This window comes from Haematobia irritans, chromosome 1, assembly GCF_050003625.1.
Source record: "Haematobia irritans isolate KBUSLIRL chromosome 1, ASM5000362v1, whole genome shotgun sequence".
Taxonomy (NCBI): domain Eukaryota; kingdom Metazoa; phylum Arthropoda; class Insecta; order Diptera; family Muscidae; genus Haematobia; species Haematobia irritans.
Genome location: NC_134397.1, coordinates 271341616 through 271366660, shown reverse-complemented (window position 1 = coordinate 271366660; position 25045 = coordinate 271341616). Strand labels below are relative to the sequence as shown.

The 25045-nt window shown below is 30.6% G+C and overlaps 1 protein-coding gene across 48 annotated transcripts in view; it reads right to left on the bottom strand.

The window, feature by feature from the left end:
- The window catches only part of slo (calcium-activated potassium channel slo), a 165564-nt gene that overhangs the window by 7346 nt on the left and 133173 nt on the right, over positions 1-25045 (bottom strand). For 21 of the 48 annotated variants that reach the window (XM_075294203.1, XM_075294179.1, XM_075294155.1 and 18 more), the window contains 4 exons: positions 12144-12218; positions 10486-10518; positions 6294-6465; positions 4820-4885 (listed from right to left, as the gene is read on the bottom strand). In XM_075294203.1, the coding sequence (XP_075150318.1) occupies positions 4820-4885; positions 6294-6465; positions 10486-10518; positions 12144-12218 (346 nt within the window). Of the gene's footprint in view, positions 1-4819; positions 4886-6293; positions 6466-10485; positions 10519-12143; positions 12219-24010; positions 24062-25045 lie in introns of all 48 variants that reach the window. The other 27 variants (XM_075294315.1, XM_075294306.1, XM_075294286.1 and 24 more) reach the window with 9 other exon arrangements.

The following is a 25045-nucleotide window of genomic DNA, read 5'->3' as shown; positions in this document are numbered from 1 at the left end:
ATTAGAGTTCTTGGAGTTAGTAGAGAAATCTAAAGTTAAGAATATAGACGATTGAAACGTGTTGTAAAATGATTTAGTTTAGAGAAGAATAGAGAAGAGATGATTCTAGTATTGACTGACTGTTTGAATGGTTATGATTACCGAAATTTATGGGTTTATGATATATCGAAATATGGCTAAATGGAAAATGCAAACGATATCAAAGTACATCTTCGAACATTTCAAAACTCCCACAGCTAACAAAAATGTTTCTGTATTAAGTTGATGTTCATCAAGGAACTCACTAGATTTGAGTACTAGTTGAGAATGTGAGTGGAATAATTTGTTTTCGGTTGCCATATAGTTTAGTTTATTCTAAAACGCCGTTAGAAGAGATAACCAAAAACCAGATCCTTTGAAGATCGCTGCTGACAAAAGGGAAAAGGAGAGCCAACTATGGCCACCCATCAAATGAAAAGCCAATAAATTTTATCACAATAGAATTACCGATTTCAATTCAGCAAATGTCCATTATCTGCTAACATTTAAACGATACATAGAATAAGAAGGTATTAAACTTAACCTAACATCCAATAAAGGTGCCTGCGCAGGGTTATTGATATATAAGAACCACCACAAACCCAAGATTAATTTTTGAATATTATAACTGATAAGTCCCCGGTCTGACACATAGATGGCGTCGCTAGTATTAAACGCATATTATTTTTATCAAATGATTCGTGTCAAAATTTGACGTCTGTAAGTCAATTAGTTTGTGTATCTCACGTCTTTTGTGAAGCAACTTTTGTTGTGAAAAAAATGGAAAAAGGAATTTCGTGTTTTGATAAAATACTATTTTCTGAAGGGAAAAAATACGGTGGAAGAAAAAACTTGGCTTGATAATGAGTTTTCGGACTCTTCCCCAGGGAAATCAACAATAATTGATTGGTATGCAAAATTCAAGCTTGGTGAATTGAGCACGGAGGACGATGAACGCAGTGGACGCCCGAAAGAGGTGGTTACCGACGAAAACATCAAAAAAAAATCCACAAAATGATTTTGAATGACCGTAAAATGAAGTTGATCGAGATAAAAGAGGCCTTAAAGATATCAAAGGCACGTGTTGGTCATATCATTCATCAATATTTGGATATGCGGAAGCTCTGTGCAAAATGGGTGCCGCGCGAGCTCACATTTGACCAAAAATAACAACGTGTTGATGATTCTGAGCAGTGTTTGCAGCTGTTAACTCCTAATAGACCCGAGTTTTTCCGTCGATATGTGACAATGGATGAAACATGGCTCCATCACTACACTCATGAGTCCAATCGACAGTCGGCTGAGTGGACAGCGACCGGTGACCGTCTCCGAAGCGTGGAAAGACTCAAAAGTCCCCTGGCAAAGTAATGGCCTCTGTTGTTTGGGATGCGCATGGAAAAATTTTTATCGATTATCTTGAGAAGGGAAAAACCATCAACAGTGACTATTATATGGCGTTATTGGAGCGTTTGAAGGTCGAAATCGCGGCAAAACGGCCCCATATGAAGAAGAAAAAAGTGTTGTGCCACCAAGACAACGCACCGTGCCACAAGTCATTGAGAACGATGGCAAAAATTCATGAATTGGGCTTCGAATTGCTTCCCCAACCACCGTATTCTCCAGATCTGGCCCCCAGCGACTTTTTCTTGTTCTCAGACCTCAAAAGGATGCTCGCAGGGAAAAAATTTGGCTGCAATGAAGAGATGATCGCCGAAACTGAGGCCTATTTTGAGGCAAAACCGAAGGAGTACTACCAAAATGGTATCAAAAAAATGGAAGGTCGTTATAATCGTTGTATCGCTCTTGAAGGGAACTATGTTGAATAATAAAAACGAATTTTGACAAAAAAATGTGTTTTTCTTTGTTGACTTATCAGCCAACCTGTTATCAGTTTCTCGAAAGAACCAGTTGAAGCTTCCGGTGCTTTCGAAACTGAGAAAAAAACTGAACAAGTTGTGATACTTATGTTTTACTAAACACGGTCTGGAATTGCTGGAATAATTACCAATTCAACATTGTAATAGGGATGAAGAGTACACCCATTTTAATTGTAGACAAAAGCAACCAAGAGACTTATGGGTTCGCACCTCTTAATCTACAATGAATCCATACAATAATCGGAGATTTCATTACATCAAATCGCACTACACGGCAATTTGCGGCGCGTTTGATTTTCAGTTCGATCTTCTCTGCATTCATATTTGGTATGGTGAAATATTAATCTGAATGACAAATTGTCGCGGTGTGGTAGGGGAGGAAACAATAAAGTATATGTTATGCTAAGAGATTACAAATGTATAAACCGAAGTTTTCTCTCGAGTGTAATTGTATAGGGAAAAGCAACCAATTTTGTTCCAAAGTGACAAGTAGAATATCTTTGGTTTCAATTTTCATCTGATTTCAATTCTCTTCTCATAAATAAGAGAACTTCAAGAAGACTGAATGAATGAGTTTTATTTCAAAGAGACCAAACGAATATCTCTGGTTTCAACCTTCATCTAAAAAATAAGAGAATTTACGAAGAAATGTCACTAGCATCCCACCTCAGTAATGCTGGTGACATTTTCTCTAAGTGGTTTCACTGCAATGTGGAACGCCGTTCGGACTCGGCTATTGTCATTGAGCTTAACATGGAATCGGGCAGCACTCAGTGATAAGAGAGAAGTTCACTAATGTGGTATCAGAATGGACTGAATAGTCTAAGTGAGCCTGATACATCGGGCTGCCACCTATCCTAACCTAACCTTCTATTATAATCCTTGATAAAATAAGAGAGGTAGTGTCAGTTCTACGAAAACAAAATTTACTATTCTCTAAATGTCAAAAGCATGTTGGATGTTATCCAAGGCAGATTTAGTAAGGTAGTTTTAGTTCAACAAGTTGGAAATTTAAAATAGAGAAAATCTGGAAATGATCGATGTATGCTTCGAAATATGATACGGTCTAGAAGAATAATTGAAGTAATTCTTACCATTAATTATGAGGATAATTTATTTCGATACTTTTCTGTCATAAATTTAAAGCAAATTGAAAATTCAAAATTTTTGGTATAAAATAATTTTATTTTGAATTTATATTTTTATTTGTCTATTAAACATTGGCGTAGCTAGCAACATTTTCGTAGGGGGTAAAAGCTACGATGTGTGCTCATAAAACCATAATATTTAATTCAATGATATATAATCATGATTTGAAGAAATACTGAATGGTATTTGGTAGGGGGAGATGAAAAACCCATAAAACCCCCTTAGCTACGCCTATGCCATTAAACAGATACCGACAATCAAAGTTCTGCTCAAATGAAAAAATTGTAATCATCTGATAGCTTGAAACTACCTTCCTAAATATACCTTGGATGTTATCAAACACACATGATTACTCCAAAAATAATGAAGAATAGTTTGTTTATGCATGTTATTCAATATCTAGAAATGTATGTTCATTATTCTTCTTCTACATTAATATTGTAATTTCAGCGTTCATTCCGTAAGGCTGACACTATCTGTTTGTTTTATTAAGTTATAAATTATAATTATGACTTTTTTGCAATTATTCAATGGTGAATGCTAATGTAGTAATGACTTATTAATGGTTTGATTACACTCAAAAAAAGTGAAAACTTAGGAAAGAAAGAATTTGTATACTAAACTTTATTACAAGAAAATTATGGTTTAAATTAGCGTCATACGAAGTTGAAAGTGAACGCATTTTGATAAAAGTAAAATTAAAATTAAAAAAAATTAAATCAAATTTTTTTAATAAAAAATTCGAATTTAATCAATTTTTATTAAAATGAAAAAACTTTTCATATAAGGGAAATTTTATCTAAAATGTAACAATTTTCATTAACTAGAATAAAGTTCAAGTGGCTTTGGCGCCCCCTTTTTTGAGTGTAGTAATGTTGAAATGCTATTGACGTTATAGGGAAAAACCGGAAATATTTAAAACTAAGTCGAATGTTGATGACAGACAGTTAAAGACAGAGAGAAGAGAGAGTTGTAAAGATAAAGTCAAACAATTTATCTGACAGATATTCAAATGGAAAAATAGTGCAAAAACCAAATGACACCAAACTATTTCTAGTAGATATTAGTAGTAGTAATAGTGGAAGAGTACAAAAGAAATTTGTGTTGCGAGTGTAGAGTACATATGACATATGTATGGTACACAGTGTGCGTGGCGTGTTATATAAAATTGGAACATATAATTTCAATTGACTATACAATAAATGCTTTAACACAGACAAACACACACACACATACAGCTATAAACATATAAACAGAGTTGTATTTTTGTGTTTGTGTTATTGAAGAGACAAGACACAGGAATTATAAATCAGGAAGATTTTGCGAAAATAAAACTATACAAAAAAATTTGACATTCACCAAAAGATTAGAAACAAAAAACAAAATGAATATAAACAAGAAACTAAAAAAAATCTCGTAATGACAAATTCGTTCATTAATACTTATTTACGATAGAGAAGAGAAATGAGTTATTTATAGAGACAATTATGTATTAAAGAATTGTACGCAATTACAAAAGTTCTTGTGTACATTATGACTAGTACGATACGAAAAATTGAAGAGTTTGGTTAAGTTAAATAATGAATAGCAACTCTGTTTTTTATGTTAACGATTGTTAGTTTTCTTAAATTAGTTTAGAACGAGTTCACAAAAATCAACAATAATAGTAGTAGTAGTAATAGTAGTGGTACGATAGTAATGCATGATAAGTAGTAGTAGTAGTAGCATTTGTAGATTTAGTTATTATGGAAATATTAGTTAATATGGACGCATACATGAGCTTTTTAACTTCGTAAGCAAGTTGATAGCCCGCATAAGGATTAGCTTCGTTTTCGGGAGGCCTGTAACAAAACCGTTAAAAAATCAAGAGAGAAAAAAGAACGATTTTAAGCTTTTGCTTTGCAAATTTAACAAAATCATAGAATTTTTATGTTTAACTTGTTGTTTGTTTAATAATTTCTGTTGATTTAAATTTTCCTATTGTTCTAATTTATATTTGCCTAATTTAAGTTTAATGACGGAAATAATAAGTTTAAATAAAAATTGAAATTTACATTTTAAATGTGAGTAAATCATTATCTACAATATTTGGCCTGTTTTCTTTTAGGACTGGATGCAACATCTGTATAGGCTATCCAAAACACCTCAACAATACACAAATCCAATATCTTCAGGTTGATAAAGTGACGTTATTATTTATTGTGATTAATTTGTCTCATAACAAGAAATTAAAGGTATTAAAGTGTAATAAATGAATTATAAATGTATTAAAACGTAGACTCTTACTTATTTTCGGTCTTCATATTTAAAAAGCTGATGCCAGTAAAATATTACAAACTATCTTTTAATAAGCCAATCATACATCATATTTTTCCATTCATTCGTTTCTGCGAAAAAACGAATATGGGGATGTATCAGGGTGAATATGATCCCAAACACAAGGTTGTTAATTTATTTGTGCAAAATAATATGCATTCCGCTCGTAGGATTTTAATATAGAATACAACAGTTTTTCGCACGAAAATTTGATCTTAGTACTTGGCTTTGCAATTGTAAGTATGGCAAATATAATACGTTGACTGCTTAGTGCTCAAGAATAGATTGCAACTTTGCTAAACAAACTCTTTGATTTACTCACATTCAAAAACTACAATTTAATAAAAATAACAAAACCTTTATCCAACTTGTTTTAGTTAATTTTCTTTGTAAATGTTACAAAAACCATAGTAAGGGCTAAAAGAAATTAGTATAAAAAAATAAATAATAAACTAACAAACAAAAGAAATTATTTAATCTATTTGGGCTTAGTTTGGTATTGATTATCAGTTACAGCTTGGTTAGAGATTAATGATGTTATTTATAAGAAACAGGATGAGATGTGAACATGATGAAAGAAGTTTCACCAATTATTTTCAGTTCGATTTTCTTGTTATTTGTACTTTGTTCATTTAGATTTGGACAGAGGATTAACTAACAATTCACAATGGTAGTTAGAGAGTAGTAAACAAATAGAAAAATAAATAACATTTAAGCATTTTTGTTGATTATTTTTTTCTCTTTGTACAATTGTAGGTGCTTAATTTTTTGCAATTTTATACATTTTTTTTTAAATTGTTTTTCTTTTGTTGACCTTATGACAGAGTGTTTCTCTAGACATTGTTAGAACAGGAAATAACAGATATCTATTGTTTTGATTTCTTGTGGTTCTCTATTTTGATTTGTCTTTTAAAATTGTTATTGTCTACTTACCGATTATATTGTGATGGTGACATAACCTGGCCACCTTCCAGTTGTTGTCTATTTACAGTTGGTTTCACCTTATTCACCTGCTTTACGGTTGCCGATGAATGTAGGGCCGTTGTACCGTTACCAGGACCCATATTTGTTGAACCATTCGGTCGTCTATTGTGACGATTTAAAACTAAAGAGAAATTAAAGGAGGAAGAAAGGTGAGCTATTCAAACATCTTTAGCTGATTCATAGAAAAGAGAGCAGTTTGATACATTTTATTAAAATAAATATTTTAAAATAATATATTATATTATTCTTATATATTATACTATCTACTTATATGACTATAATGATTTTTATTATATCCAAAAGTATTTCACTACCAAATAATACGCTTAAAATAGTATTCAAACAGGACCAATAAAACTAATCAAACAACAAATTTGAAATTGAAATTTACTTTAGAGAGCTACTATATACCAATGTTTCCAGCAAAAAATACTCTATGCTCCATACACAGAACAAAATTTGCACGAAAAATTTGCCCATTAAACCCTTAATTGAGTTTTAAAAATTATTCAATTAAAAATTTAATTGCTTCAATAAACTTTTTAATTGAAATAAAAATCAATCACAAAAATCAAGAGTATTTTTTAATTGACTTTAAATTACTTTTTTTTGATTGGTATTATCATTTCTGCGATTGAAGACATTTCAATTAAAAATTAATTGGTTCAATAAATTTCGTGATTGAAGGCAAAAGTATTTTTTGTGTACAGAAAAAAATTTCACGAACATTTTTCCAATTAAAATCTTAATTGAGTTATAAAAAAAATATTCAATTAAAAATTTAATTAATTCAACAAATTCTTTAATTGAAACATAAATCAATCACGAAAATTAATAGTAGCAATTAATTTTTTAATTGGATCAATTAATTTTTAAATTGACTTCCAATTAATTTTTTTATTGATACTATCATTTCTGTGATTGAAGACATTTCAATTAAAAAATTAATTTAATCAATTAATTTCGTAATTGAATCAGAAAAAAATTTGTTTGTGTGTGTATATATTAACTATAAGGTAACTAAAAGTAACGAAATTACAATATTTACTGAAAAATTCAGTATAAGTTATTCATAGTTGTTGCCAGCGAAATTTTTATTTGTGATTTATAACAGTTTTCTCTCGATAATCCTACCACTCTTTGTGCGGAATACCTACAAGAAACTATGTATTCCCTTGTGAGTATGTTTGTGCCTAAGGAAATGAAGCGAACCTATTTTTGTCGGCTACTGTTGACAATAAATTTTTACTGTCTGTGGGATTTCGGAGTAAGTACTACGCTAAGCGTTTTCGCACGAAAAAAGTATATAGTGCTAGCAAATAATTGGTGCACGTTAACATTTAATATTGATACCACATTATATGAAAACTTTAATGTCCGACATTATTATGATATTAACTATCACAATGCCGATGTATTTCGATGTGCTAAGCAACGAAGTCCATCATAAGCCTAGTACTAAGGTCACGTTTTCGTACGAAATTCTGTTATAACTCTATATAAAAAAGTTGGCGCGGAGTAACTGCGACATCTGTTTTGAGCTTTTTCGAAACAGATTGATGCAATTCTAGAATTTTTGCACGGAAAAGTAGATAAAGGGTGATACGGTCAACATTTGGTCAATATAAACTTGACGTATTTCTTTCAATTTTGCATTTAAAAAACCTGAACACCCTTCATTTTGAAGGTGTATGTGTGTAGAATGTTGCTCCTATTTTGATTTTGGAATTCACTCTTCAGTCGTCAAAATGCCGTCCAAGCAAGAAGAGCAGCGTATCAAAATTTTGCTCGCGCATCGCGAAAATCCGAGCTACTCGCACGCAAAGCTGGCAAAATCGCTAAAAGTTGCCAAATCAACCGTTACAAATGTAATTAAAGTGCTTGGGGAACGTTTGTCGACAGCCAGGAAGTCTGGATCGGGGGGAAATCGAAAACCGGAAGCCGCTGAGACGACAAAGAGAGTTGCCGGTAGTTTCAAGCGAAACTCAAACCTCTCTCTCCAAGATGCCGCAAATAAGCTGGGTGTATCGTCTACAACCGTGCATCGAGCCAAAAAACGAGCCGGACTATCGACTTACAAGAAGGTAGTGACTCCAAATCGCGATGATAAACAAAATACGACGGCCAAAGCGCGATCCCGGAGGCTGTACACGACGATGCTGACGAAGTTTGACTGCGTGGTAATGGACGACGAAACCTACGTCAAAGCCGACTACAAGCAGCTTCCGGGACAGGAGTTTTATACGGCAAAAGGAAGGGGAAAGGTAGCAGATATTTTCAAGCACATAAAACTGTCAAAGTTCGCAAAGAAATATCTGGTTTGGCAAGCCATCTGTACCTGTGGCTTGAAAAGCAGCATTTTCATAGCTTCCGGGACTGTCAACCAAGAAATTTACGTGAAAGAGTGTTTGAATAAACGTCTGCTGTCTTTCCTGAAGAAACACGGTTGTTCCGTACTGTTTTGGCCGGATTTGGCATCTTGCCATTACGGTAAAAAGGCCGTGGAGTGGTACGCCGCCAACAACGTGCTGGTGGTTCCCAAGGACAAGAACCCTCCCAACACGCTAGAGCTCCGCCCAATTGAGAAACCTAAAGAAGACCAGCGAAACGTAAAGAAGACCAAAAAAATGCTAAGGACGAGCAGAAGTTCAAGGCAAACTGGCTTTCTGCGGCGAAGAAGGTGGACAAGGTGGCTGTACAAAATCTGAAGGCAGGTGTCAAGCGTGAGGCCCGGCAATTCGGATTTGGAAAAGCGAAAGCCTAACTGAATATTTTTCCTGAATTTTATACTAATTGAGTTTTAAAAATTGTAAATAATGCTTCCAACCATTCTTCAAATAAATTGTTGTTTATTTACAGATCTCTTAAAACTTTTACACACACAATGATTGTAATAAATTAAATGTTTGCTGTCATGAGTTGTCAAAATCTCTCCAAAATATGCTTTTGACAACCCTGTTATGAACAAAAATTTTCATTAGAGGTGCGTACCAGCTTGCCAAATTGATCGCTACCGAAAAGTTCGTTAGCACAAATGGCAATACATTTCTTATGGGAAAGAAATTTTTCGCAAGAGGTGCATACCGGCCTTAATTGGAAAAACTTACTATATTATCGCTGCATATTTTCAAGCTAAGAACCTTTTTCTTCATCTTTCACTCGATCAAAAAAAAAAAATTAAGACCACTTTAACAATGTTTCTTCAACTTTCTACAGCTCAATTCATTTCTATCAAGTCGTCACTTGTAATATATTTTAGTTAAAACTTCTAAAACAAGCCGCCCACCAAGTCGATGCCGCCGCCTATTACTTCGGTTTATTTTGACTGAAATTTAGCCGCCAATTAATAAAAGATAGTTTTTAAATCAGATTTTTATTTTTGTAATTGATGTATTTTTTAAACTTCCACTCGCAATCATTCAATATCAAGTTTCTGCAATTATTTATCAAAAAACTCACTCACTCGGCTTCATTATTTGGTGTTAAGGCGGTAAACCAAAAATACCTCCACTATTTCACTTGGTCATTATATTTAAAATTTTACGTTTTGTAATTTTTTAGATATTGAAAAAGTCGGCCACCAAGAATGATAGGTGAGTAAAATATAATAAATAAATAAATAATTGAAAAAATAGTAAATTTTTCTTAAAATTTCTTAATTAATTTAAATTTTCTATTTTCACCAATGTTTCCAAGTTTTGCAATCTTCGTTTAAACTTCAAAACTTTTTAATAAAACTCTGGTTCAATGAGAAGTGGTTAGTTGGTCGTAATGGTCACAATATCTTGTGGAGTTTGCGATTTATACTTCGAATGTGATATGTGTAGGTTGTATTGTATTGTACTGGTACACATATTTTTGGTTGTCCTTAGAACAATGTTTGTGGTTAAGATTATTATTAAGTTAATACACAAATATTATTGAAATTACATGTTAGTATAAAACAGAAAAGCAGCGGTTGCGATAAAAGCTCTTCTTCGTACGTTTGAATAAATTTTTATAGATCCTTCGTTTTTTTATTTTAAATTACAAGTTTATTTAGTTTTATTTATTAATATCTATCAAACTGCTGCCATTTCATATATATGTATGTATATTTAAATAGTTTATATATATAAACATATGTATCAAATATACTTACGATTCATATCTTCACGATCTCTCGTAATATCACCTTTAGAATAGATGCGACATCAAAACAGAAGTAAGAAATCCAAAAGAGAAATATTAATAAGAATTTTGTCAATATTGCATGAGAATAAGCACAAAATATTTTTTGTTAAATCTCTAGACATAAATAAGTAAGATGACATATTTAATAACTAGAAAGGTAGATTTTTTAAACATTTTGATATTTTTTTTTTGGTTTAGTGTTATTAGCTTTGGGGCTCTTTGTAATTGAAAGGTTAGCGGGGATGGTTGTTTTAATTCTATTGAAGTATAATATACAAAATATTAAACTAGCTTTGAAACTTCAATCATTTAAATAATCAATAGATCTTTACAAAAGCAACCATCACCACATCTGAGCTGTTAGTTAGTGTTAGAATATTTGAGTTTTAAACGGGGAATGTTAATTTTATTTCAGAATAGGATAGATTTCCGGTCTATAAACAACAAAAACAAAACATAAAATAAAGAAATTCATTCGAAAGGAAATACATAAAAATTGAAATAAAACAAGCCATTTAAATGCAAATTATTTTCAAAAACACATGATTTTTGGGTTTAACGTATCGCTCTTCTTTAAATCTCCCTCTTTGATGAGAGTATTTTATCTTTTTTTTGGTTTTGGTAAATAACAACTCTTTACATAGTATTAGCAAAATATTGTATAAAAATTTTTTTTGTTATGGGTGAAAATGAAAATCGAGTTTTAACCAAAGAAAATTACACCTTATATGAATGCAAGCCAGAAAAGGTGAAATCGTTTAACCCGCATTCAATGCTGAGCTAAGGGTTATCCTAACAGGTTCATATCAGACAATTTTACCTATTCCGGTTTACATTGCACTCGAAGAAAATCTCTGTAGAAACTTTTAATATCATGCTTTCCAAAAATACACATAAAGAATTTTATATCAAATATATATATAAAATTTTGTTTAAAAAAGAAATATTTATATTTTGAGAATATATGTGTATATATATAAATATTGTCAATATTTTTTTTTTTATTCTCATTTGAGATATACAGGATTTTGGTATTTATAGAGAAAAAATCGTGATGAATGGAAGTGGTATGGTAGAAAAAATAGAACTCAAGTACAAATTCATAGATACTACCAAAAAGAAAAAAGAAAAAAAGCTTACAACTCTTATTGAAAAAGCCAACAAAAAATATTTCGAATCAAAAAAAAACTGAATTAAACTGAAATGTATATTCTCAGCACTGCTAACACACATTATCTCCATTTGTTATTCGATGTTGATGTCTATGCCCTTGCTTATCTATAACTTTTTCACTTTAATCCCCATTTTCATAAAGCTCCGTTAGTGTTCCGTTAACTAACCAACTTTTAAAACATATTATGGACAAAGCTGTCATCTTGCCTATATATTCCATATGCCAATTAGGAACTTAACTGACGAAAGTTTTTCAGTTAAGGTTAACTGAAGAGAAGATATTTGCAATTTACTTTCTGTTAACTGGCAGTTAAAGCCTAACGGAGCTATATGAAAATGGCCGTAAATGTTTAAAAATCTTGTCTTTTTTTCTTTATTAAACTGATGTGTAAATATATATTGTAATATATTGAAAGCAGAAATTTATATTTTCTGTTGATTCTTTTGCTTTACCCGATATTGATCGACGCACATGCACCCTCTTTGGTAGTTCTGGTGGTGTAAATGTGGGTGCAGGATGGTGATCATCTGTTTTTGGTAGTTATATTTTTGCAATTCCATCAACAGCATAGCAATTTTTTGTTGCGTTGTTAGATTTTTGGTTTTAAAGTTTAAATCGAAAATAAAGAAAATATTTTTTTATTTTAGTTGGAACTTTTGAATTTAAATACATATATAGTTTTTTAACCCAAATAAAAGGAATTAGTTAGAAAAAAACCCATAGAACAAAAATTAATTTTATTAGAAGGGAGATTTGGTTGAAAAAAAAAAATATATATATATTGAAAAACTATAATAGTATTTAAAAATTATTCAATAACATTTGACCATGTATTCTGAATTAATTGTTACCGTTCAAATGTAGTACAAAAGTACATTTGAAAAAGTCAGTAAAGATCAGTAATAGATTTTTTTTTGTATTTGGTAATCTAGTCCAGATGGAATAATATGAAACGCAAGACCATGCAAAGTACAAAACTATGTAACCCTGAAATCAACTGTTTGAAAAAGAATAATACAAAATAAAAATGTTAATTTTTGTATCGTGTTCAAAATTAATATTTAATATTTTTGAAACGTCGTCGTGAATTCCCAGCTTCCTACGTGTATTCGTGGGTTATGTAGATTAAATTATAACTGTGATATAATGTTAGTTTAGCATATATATACAGTCTCACACAAGTTTACATACGGTTAAATAATTTATATTTTCATTAAATAAATAAATTTTAAAAAATATGCATATATATCCTTTCGTTTTTGTAAATTAATTTGAAAATCAAAGTAATTTTTAATTTTCAAGAAGTTTTTTTGGTATGGGTTATAAACAACAACAAGAAACATGTATAGTTAAGAGGTAAAAAACTCAAGGGTATGTAAACTTATGTGAGACTGTGTAAATCAAGCTAATGGTAAATGAAATTTTGTTTGGATACCAATAACAAAGTTTTGCTATGTATTTCTTATTGGAGCAAAATGTAGACAATCGATATAACGCCTCACAGAATTTTTGTTGGCAAAGATATCAATTCATTTCTTATGGATATCTCAAATTTCCACAAGAGGTGCATACCAGGTGTTAACCAGAAAAACAAAATGCTCATAGATTCCATTTCAACAACCGCTGCTCTGAATTTGCATCGCTTCTTAAGGTGGGTCCTAATACAGTGTTTTGGATGTGAATAAAAAAAGTTTTAATATTTTTCCAAATAAATAATTTTAATATTTCTTTAATAACATCTTTGGAAGGACAGTTTTGGAAGTGCTTTTAAAGTAGTGCCTTTTTTTTGCTGGGAAGTTTAATCGCAAGAAACCAACAGCTCAATAGTTAATTTTGTAATAAAAAAATAATATTCAGTGTCAATTAAAATAATATTTCAATGTTTAGTTTAATTGTTGCAAACACAGCTGTTAAATCAGGAAATGAACGAAATCTCAGTTGTTTGCCTGAATTAATATTTGAGATTTGTAATGTGATTTTGGCGATATCATTCCTAGTATGAAAGTAATATAAACAAAGCATGCCCGTCTGAATAGACGGACTTCATATTAATACTACGTTCACACTATGCACGAAAACCTCTTATGCACCTTGCAGACTATAAGTTTATCTGGACGACAGTGGTCGTGTCGAACATATCCCATATATTGGCCACAATATAAGTTAAGTCCGAAGGCATAATCAATACTGCTGCATGTTTATGGGATCGATAACACATTTACCGATTATTTAGTCATCAACGAATTGTTGTATAGATTGGACACACTGTAAGACGGAAATTCCGTTCGGAAGAGAAATATCAACTGGCTCGTAGAGGCTTTAAACAACATTCTCTCCAAATCTAATATACTGCCCTATACAACTGTGGTTATGTCCATTGTTACCGTATGTGCACATACTACTTTGCTTGTATTTCTCATAGAATAGAAGTCTTTATATATGGAATTCGGGTGTTTGCTCCATTCTATTGATGTTTTCTTTTCTTGTAAAAAATGCATACTTTTTTGCATTTTGCCCTGAAATTTTACTTTTTAAGTTCTTTTCTAAAAAAACAGGCAAAAGTGCGAAAAGGCTTCGAATTCTGTGCCACGCATAGAGGAAAACTGCGGGCATTTTCAGCATTGCCGACAAACGAGAATGCTGCTATTGCCATGTTTGTTCCTTTGAATTATTTTCTGCCCGCTGAAATGAAAGCACTTTTTAGGTTCTTTTTTTAAAAATACGCATTCTCTACAAACAAAATGAAGGCAAAGCACTTTTTTAGAGAAGAAACACCATTAGCTTAAATCGAAAGAAACCAACAGTTAATTTTGTGTTAAAATAATATTAAGTCAGACTAGAAAAATTCCCAATGTTTACTGTTTCAGTTTGTAAATGAAAAACAGATATTAAGTGCACGAATAATCGAAATCTCGTCATGTTGTCTGAACACTTGAGATTTGTCCTTATAGTTAAAAAAAAATATTATTAACAATTGACGGTTTAGATAATTTCATTTCATGGTTCTGAAATCGTTCGTTTCAAATGTTTACATTGTCAAATGTCATCGTAAAATGAAAATTCAAAAGTAACTTATAAAAGAAATAAGTTTACGTGTGGGATTTCCGGGATTTTTAAGGATATATCAAGGATCAAATGTCAGGGTTTATAAGAGTTATATATGTTGTTCAAAACAAACAATATTTTATTGTACTACAGAGATACAAAATTAAAAAAACACAAATGATCATGCATATCATTCAGGGCATGCCGAGCTAAGACAACAAAAAATCATTTTTTTAATAGACACATAGAGAGGGAGATAAACAGACAGACAGTTAAAGATAGAAAGATAGACAGAGATAGAGCAAGCGTAGTGCGACTACAAATAACAAACATACGTTACGAGACCATGCAATACGATACGGTCAACGTTTACATTAACTGAGTTAGTGTATATAACGGTGTTATTTGTGTACTTTGTGTTATTTAAAATTGTTTTATTATTGTTGTTTTTTTTTTTTAAGTGACAACACCTACAAATCAGTCTTATATTGCAAGTGGTTGCTTCTATAGTTTTCTTTATTATGGTAAATTTTAATTATCCTTATAGCTTTGATTTAGTTAATTTTTGTTTGATTTTATTGAGAATTTTGCTTTTGGTGACTGGTGGTGGTATTTTTGTTGTTGTTCGTGGTTTTCGTGTCCATTGGTGGTCGACTTGAATCTAAATGTGTTTGTGTTCAACTACAAATGTTGTTACTTCTGACTAATTTTTCTAACTATCTAACATTTATTTAGTAGAAAAGAAAAATACGTATACATTGTAGCACAAAGAATTCCATTATCATCGCAATATGAACCGGATGTCATGTTGATTTCATGTAAACTTTAAATTATGTTAGTTTCGTTATTATTCTTTTTTTTTAATTTTCAAAAATTCATTTGCTCTATGTAAACAGTTGGTATAGTTAATTGGTGGTTATAGCATTTAACTAACATTTTCGCATAGATTATGTTTATTGCAAATGAAAAGTGGCTTTATAGGCCATTAACCTCTTAGGATAGCTGTAAGTTTGATATATCTATCATTCATTCTCTTTACTTAGGGTTTCTTTAGATTTATTAACAGTCTATGAATACGAATATAGTTTTGCTTTGCATTTACGAGTAATTATTATTGTTATAAGCCAAACTTGACACCATATTTATTTTAAGTTTAAATTATGTTTTATATAAATATAAACAATATATTGAGAAATTATGTCTCAATACTCTGTGGATAAATATGGCATGAGTTTAGGAATAAACGAAAATATCTAAAAAAAAATCAAAACAATTGAATTACCATGAAAACTAAAAATATGATGGAGAAAATTACTAAATATCAAACAAATTTTTAGGAAAATCATAAAAAGAAACATGAGTATCAGAAATATATGTATCACTGGAACTTACTTGTCTGGTAGTAATCTTCTTCTTCTATACATTTTTACATTACATTTGAATTTATAACGAGAACGAGATATGTTTTACGTTACGACAACATCAGTTACGAGATTGTGTTGTTATAGATTTGTATTGTATATATTTTTATTATATGAAGATGATTTTGTTGTTGAGGACATTTCGTAGGGAAGAGAAAGTACGTGTAAGTTTTTTTATACAAAAATAGGGTAATTTAAAGAAAATATATAGCATTATTTTATGTCGACAATATTTAGTGAAAGACATAATTAGTGAAAGTAGTTCATGAGCTAGTGTTAGGGTAGAGAGTGTGGTATGTTTGTTTATATGTTGTTGTATGCATGGATTTGAAACTGATTAAAGGGATTAAAGATCACCATTGTATAGGATTTATTTATGGAACAATTTGAAGTAATTCGAAATCGAAAATTAGCTAAATGGATCGTAGGTAAGTAGTGAATAATGAATGATTCTAATGGAATCTATAAAATTATTGACAAAAAATACGTTCTTGGATTAGATTTCCTTTATAATATCACTGCTTCTAAATAATGTTAATATACAGAATTTAATTACAGAAAATATAAGAATGTAATTATCACATGATGTATAGAACTGTGTAGAAATGATGTATACAACTGTGGAATTTATGAAAAATCAACACTTTCATATAACACTTATGGCGTTTTCTTTTGTTGTAAAAAATGCGCCCGGAAAATGAGCTTTTTACACGGATGAAAAAGACTGTTTTTCATATGTTTGGCTATAAACATTATATGTTTGGAACACAAATTTTTAAACACAATATTTTTGAGTGCAAGCATATAATGTTCATAAACTAGCATAACATGTTTGGGACATATATGTTAATATGTTAGAACATATTATGTTTGGAACATAAAATGTTTGTAAATATAATATGCTTGGATGCAAACATATATTAATTTAGAAATAGCCTATAAACATATATGTGTTTAGTAGCTTGGAGCGCTATTTAACAGGGAGCGATATTGAATTAAGTTGGTGGTTGTTGCTTGTTATTACAAAATTAACATTTTATTTTTCCTTGGGCAATTGATCAGCCACTTCTTTGATCCTTACAAACTGTGTGGTCCGCTGTTCGAATCCCCGTCCGGCAAAAGGTAAAATTAAAATAAAATAAAAATCATAAAATTGAATAATTTCTTCTACAATGTTTGTATTACAGAAAAAGGTGCTAAGAACTAAAAAATCTCGTGGAAGTGAGAAAGATGTGGGGGAATATACAATTAGCAGAAACAAAATTTTGAGCATTCAGGTCGAAAACCTATGTTGTTAGCACCTATATTACCTGTTTATTTTCATAATTCATTATGATTGTAAATATATAAATAAATAAATAAAATTTTGAGCACAATATTGTTTGGGAGAACTTTTTTTAATCATATAATATTTTTGGGTGCAAAATGCTTCCAAACACATTATATGTTCACATAATAACATATTGTTTTTTGGAAGACAACATTATTGAATTTGGATGCAAAAATACAAAATGTTTGGAACTTAGACCACCCAAACATATATTGTTTAGACCAATATGCTTTCAAACATATTATATATTGGAAGAGATCAAACATATAAATGTTTGGGCAATACCCAAAAATGTATATGCTTGAAGCAAAATATGTTTGGGAGTATATGTTACAGAAGCGATTTTTTGTGAGGGTGTAGGTTCTTTTCTAAAAAAAAAACGGGCAAAGGTGCGAAAAGGCTTCGAATTCTGTCATGAAAATAGTGCCACGCAGAGAGGCAAATTGCGGGCATTTTCAGCACTGCCGACAAACGAGAGTGCTGCATTTGCCCTGTTTGCTCCTTTGAATTCTTTTCTGCCCGCTGAAATGATAGCATTTTTTTAGGTTGCTGGCAACATTTTAAAAATGTGCATTCTGTACAGACAAAATGAAGGCAAAGCACTTTTTCCAGAAAAAAATACCAAAAACACCATTAGTAAACTTGGACTTTTCAGACATTCCTCCCATTTTATCACTTTATACACCCTTACAAAAAATCGCTTCTGTAACATATACTCCCAAACATATTTTGCTTCAAGCATATACATTTTTGGGTATTGCCCAAACATTTATATGTTTGATCTCTTCCAATATATAATATGTTTGAAAGCATATTGGTCTAAACAATATATGTTTGGATAGTCTAAGTTCCAAACATTTTGTATTTTTGCATCCAAATTCAATAATGTTGTCTTCCAAAAAACAATATGTTATTATGTGAACATACAATACGTTTGGAAGCATTTTGCACCCAAAAATATTATATGCCTAAAAAAAATTCTCCCAAACAATATTGTGCTCAAAATTTTATTTATTTATTTATATATTTACAATCATAATGAATTATGAAAATAAACAGGTAATATAGGTGCTAACAACATAGGTTTTCGACCTGAATGCACAAAATTTTGTTTCTGCCTAATTGTATATTCCCCCACATCTTTCTCACTTCCACGAGATTTTTTAGTTCTTAGCACTTTTTTCTGTGATACAAACATTGTAGAAGAAATTATTCAATTTTATGATTTTTTTATTTTAATTTTACCTTTTGCCGGACGGGGATTCGAACAGCGGACCACACAGTTTGTAAGGATCAAAGAAGTAGTAGATCAATTGCCCAAGGAAAAATAAAATGTTAATTTTGTAATAACAAGCAACAACCACCAACTTAATTCAATATCGCTCCCTGTCAAATAGCGCTCCAAGCTACTAAACACATATATGTTTATAGGCTATTTCTAAATTAATATATGTTTGCATCCAAGCATATTATATTTACAAACATTTTATGTCCCAAACATAATATGATCTAACATATTAACATATATGTCCCAAACATGTTATGCTAGTTTATGAACATTATATGCTTGCACTCAAAAATGTTGTGTTTAAAAATTTGTGTTCCAAATATATAATGTTTATAGCCAAACATATGAAAAACAGTCTTTTTCAACCGTGTATGTAAGCTATTTGCTTCATATGGGTAGGGTTCTGAAGGCTAATACATTATTAGTTAACATTAGTATATTATACATTAGTATATTATCATATACTAATATATAAACCAGTTTCGAAGAAAACAAAATTGTAAATGAATTTCTCCTTTCACAGAAAAGTTCACATTTGCTGTTATTTAAAAATGATATCGGTTTTAGGCAAACGAAGATATTATTTTAGTTCAAATATATACCATATATACCATTTTAGTTCAAATATTGCCATCTAAAATTTAGATTATCCCAACAAGGTGTCCATTATTGGAATGACGTTTATCTTGATTTTCAGAAATTAATTAATATTTCAAAAGAGTTATTAATATAATCAGATGAGTGGAATAAACAATGAAAAAATCTTGTCTTATTCTAAAGATTTTGTCTTTACACTAACAAGTTTGGTATTGATTCTGAGCCAAAGAAACGGAGAATTGAAGTAAGTATACATTTAAGACACACTCAAAAACAGTGAACCCCCTATTTCATTAAAGCTGATTTATTTCTATTTTAGTTCATGGAATTATTACTTTTTAAGAAATTTTCCATGACTATAAAAATTTTTTGTGTACGTAAGTTAACTTAACTAAAACAGAGGAAAAACAAGTAAGGAAAGTCTAAAGTCGGGCGGGGCCGACTATATTATACCCTGCACCACTTTGTAGATCTAAATTTTCGATACCATATCACATCCGTGAAATGTGTTGGGTTTGTCCCAAATACATACATTTAAATATCACTCGATTTGGACGGAATTTGATAGACTTCTACAAAATCTATGGACTTAAATTTTAAGTCGGCTAATGCACTAGGGTGGAACACAATGTTAGTAAAAAAATATTTAAATCTGAAGCAATTTTAAGGAAACTTCGCAAAAGTTTATTTATGATTTATCACTCGTATACATGTATTAGAAGTTTAGGAAAATTAGAGTCATTTTTAGAACTTTTCGACTAAGCAGTGGCGATTTTACAAGGTAAATGTTGGTATTTTGACCATTTTTGTCGAAATCAGAAAAACATATATATGGGAGCTATATCTAAATCTGAATTGATTTCAACCAAATTTGGCACGCAAATCTACAATGCTAAATCTACTCCCTGTGCAATATTTCAACTAAATTGGGCCAAAACTCTGGCTTTTAGGACCATATTAGTCCATATCGGGCGAAAGATATATATGGGAGCTATATCTAAATCAGAACCGATTTCAATCAAATTTTGCACACTTGACTATACTACTAATTGTACTCCTAGTGCAAAATTTCAACCAAATTAAGCCAAAACTCTTGCTTCTTGGACCATATTAGTCCATATCGGGCGAAATATTTATATGTGAGCTATATCTAAATCTGAATCGATTTCAACCAAATTTGGCACGCAAAGCTACAATGCTAAATCTACTCCCTGTGCAATATTTCAACCAAATTGGGCCAAAACTCTGGCTTTTAGGACCATATTAGTCCATATCGGGCGAAAGATATATATGGGAGCTATATCTAAATCAGAACCGATTTCAATCAAATTTTGCACACTTGACTATACTACTAATTGTACTCCTAGTGCAAAATTTCAACCAAATTGGGCCAAAACTCTGGCTTTTAGGACCATATAAGTCCATATCGGGCGAAAGATATATATGGGAGCTATATCTAAATCTGAACCGATTTCAATCAAATTTCGCACACTTGACTATACGACTAAGTGTTATTTTTGTACAAAATTTCAAGCAAATCGGTATAAAACTCTGGCTGCTGGGTCCATATTAGTGCATATCGGGCGAAAGATATATATGGGAGCTATATCTAAATCTTAACCGATTTCTTCCAAAATCAATAGGGTTCTATTCTGACCCAAATTAGGAACATGTGCCAAATTTGAAGGCGATTGGACTTAAATTGCGACCTAGACTTTGATCACAAAAATGTGTTCACAGACAGGCGGACGGACGGACGGACAGACGGACATGGTTATATCGACTCAGGGACCCACCCTGAGCATTATTGCCAAAGAGACCATGTGTCTACCTCGTCTCCTTCTAGGTGTTACAAACATATGCACTAACTTATAATACCCTGTTCCACAGTGTGGCGCAGGGTATAAATATACACAAATGAAGTATAAAGATGAACTATATTCGTGTTTCCCACAAAAGAGTTCAGAATTCCTTAATATTTGTAAATTTTACCAATAATGCGACCATCATGATCTTCGTATGGCACTAAAGACATTTTTCAATTTTGAACTCCAATTTTTTCCTTCAAACTAGGAAATTTTCTTTAATAAGTGCACTGAAAAAATATTGTCGTGAGGTCAAAGATCTCATGTCTTTAAAATACGAATGCAAATTTTGCTTAGCATAAAAGACGCATTTATTTAGTATAAAGTTTTTTTTCCTTGACCAAAAGTCGATAAACTTTTCAATGAAGTCGTATTGTCCTTATAATTAAGTGATTTGATTTAAAGATGGATATCATAACATGAAAGAAAAAATGTTTGGGCTAAGGTCAACTTGACTTTAATAATTCAGAAAAAATCTTTAAATTTAATGAAATTGTCTTTAAATTTGTTTACTTGAAACACAAAATAATTTCTACTGGAAGTCGAGTCTTAATTTGGAAAATAAAATTGTCGTTATTTCATTTTTAAAGGCTTTTTTTCTTCATATGCTATATATGAAGAAAAAAAGCTGAAAAAGCGAAAAATTAAAATTTGCTTCCTAGAAGCAAGTACACAAAACCCAAATTTAAAAGAGATTTGTGTCTTAAAAGTATCCTTACTTGTATTCTCCGCTTCTTTGGCTCGGAATCAATACCAAAATTTTTAAAGTAAAGACAAAATCTTTGGAACCGGGTATGCTGTTTTTTCAGTGTGAAAAATAAAAATTTTGTCTAATAAATTTTCTTGAATTTGTCGAAAATTATTTACTTATTTTTTTGAAATCGGCGAGACATCTGCGTTTCTCATACAGTTTAGTTAAAATTCTTTAAAATGAATCAAATTTTTCTAAAATTGACTAAAATTGTCTTTCTTGGTGGGTTCTCTGTTTTTTCAGTGCATAATTCAATTTCGATGTTGAGTTTTGAATTCTTGATACTAGGAGACAAATTTTAATTCATTTGTTTTTCTTTGATATTTATACCCTAAACCATTCTGTGGAGCAGTGCATTATAAATTAATACATATGGTTTCTTCATGTGACATCAGAGACCTTTAAAAACGTCTTAACGACAACTTCAATTTCGAAATTGTTGTAAAAAACGTCTTTAAAATAAAGTGTTGAAAGACAAAGACAGAAAAGAGTCCGCAATTAAACTATCGCAACTTTTAACTTAGTTTTATTGCAAAAAATTATTTGTTTGCAGTTAAATTTGATTATTTTTTGCGAAAATTTCCATTTTCCAATTCAACAAATTTAAAGACCATTTCAATCATTTTGAAGAAATTAAATTTGATTTGCAAGAGGATAATACCTAATTGTTTCGCCGCTTTTTAAATAAATTTTTCGGATTTTTTCCGCCAAGTTACGCTTGCTGAATTCAACTTTTATCAAAAAAAAAAATTATCATAAATTATGAATAAACATATTTCAGTGATCAGATGTCTCGATGGATATATTTTCGACAGGAAAACATAACTTTTCCGGCTGGCGAAAAGGTATGATAATACATATTTACACTTAGTATTTTAATGAAAAAATTTTAGCATGTATGTATGATATCTAAAAATCTGGATGATATGTAATAGTGGTTAACTACATATGTACATATATATACATACATAGGTAAAATAAAATAGGGTATTCAAAAGTAAATCTCGTCGGTAACACATTTTATGATTAACACGATTAAATGAAATATTCCGTGTTTTTGTTTTTTTTTTGCATTGCTAATATGTTCCCACATAAACTTCATCTCATAGAATCATTTAGGATTTCTTTGTATAGCACTAAAGGCATATACAATATGTACAGGGAATGGAATCCAACACTAATATCTCTTGTGTAAATGTACAAAAAATACCATACAAGTTACGATAAAAAATACAAAAAACACATTAACCCTTATTTTCTTAGAATTTATACTTAAAAAAAAATTTTATGGAACATTAAACAGATTTTCTTAAGGGACATTAAAATTTACGAATATATTTAACAAGTACAGATAAATATTTATAATGTAGATATGTAGTATGTAATTACGAGATTTGTTAAAAAAAATAAGTTCAAATAGTAACGTATATATATGTATGTACGTATAACCGGAAACACATAACATGATTATTAAAAAAAAATCTGGGTATACGAACGAATATGAGAAATAATGTAAAGACTACAACAATACACATTAAAAGAAAGTTTGAATTAAAGAGGGAGAGAGAGAGATATTGGGAAAATAGAACGAATTGACAGACGATTTATGCATGTATGTATGTGTGGAATATTTGACAGAAAGGTGTTGTTGATAGTGTAGAAGACATGATTTCAAAGAAGGACGATAATTTGACTTATTGTTGGTGGGGGTTTTGGAGTTTACGGAGTTGTTAATACTTTTTGATCAAAATTTACAGGAAATGTACATGTCTGTTAAGTCAAATAGTTTCACGGTAGGGCATTGTGTATATTAAATATATTTATGAAAGGGAAACGATTTTGAAACAAATTTAATTTGGGAAACTTGTTGGTTCGTGGTGTGTATTGTTTTGTTTTAGGAACAGGTGTTGTTATATGACAGTGTTTTAATGTTCAGAAAAATTTCTACATTTTCTCCATCTTCTTATTTATATTTGTTCAATTTAATGAATTCTATTAGTAGTAGTAGGAAATAATACGTACTTGCACGTCCTACCATTTGTACGGCTCGGACGCCTTTCCTGAATGTGGCCACTGTTGTTGATTTGTAGTAGTACGAGTAGTAATAGTAGTTGATTGATTGATTGATAGGTAGGTGGTGGTGGTGGGGTCATTAAATAAAGCAAATGTTACATAGGAATGATGCGAATAGGTAAATGAGAATTCATTAGAATGATGTTTGTTTTTTTTCTTTCAAATAGAAATAAATTTCGTTGAAATTTACATATGTCAAATTAATCAAAAATATAACCCAATGATTCGAAAAACTCAAAATGTAATGAAATTTGTATCGAACTTTAAAATATAAATAATAAAAACTAATATCTGATTCTATGTTTTAAATACTTTATGAATCATTTTTTTTTTTTTAATATTGATTTTATATATATGTGAATTTCAAATGTTGTAATTTGGCTTATTGGTAGGCTAGTAGTAGTTTTCATCAAATTCGCAATTTTTTGAAAACATTCCTTACAACATTTAGTAATCACTCTAAATAGAATTTGTTTACATTATATTGGAAATTTTAAATATTAACATCAGGATTTTCAGACCGTTAATGTTGTTACATTGCATTTTCTAATTGTATTATAGGCTTATAGGATATTTAATCACGTTTTTTTTTTTAATTTTCGAGTATTTCGAGTATTTTCCTTAATCCATTTTTGTTATCAATAAAATAAAAATAACAAATACTCGAAATATTTTTGTAATGTCTTTCAATTGGTAATAATAAGGGCGCAAGCTCCTAGGGGAAATAAGTTCTGGACATTTTATTGGAATCTAAGCGGTATGTTTTTGTACTGTCTATCTTTCGATGCCATATTAACAAAAATTGCTTGAGTGATTAATAAAATCCAAAATACTATCCATACTAATTGAAAAATTTTGTTAGATGGTTTTGTTGGCTGTTGACGTCGTCGTAAAATTGTCTTTTTATTCACAAATTGTCTGTATTACACTCTAAATTAGTTTTATATATAACACTCAACGAAGATAATTAGCAACTCTAATTTA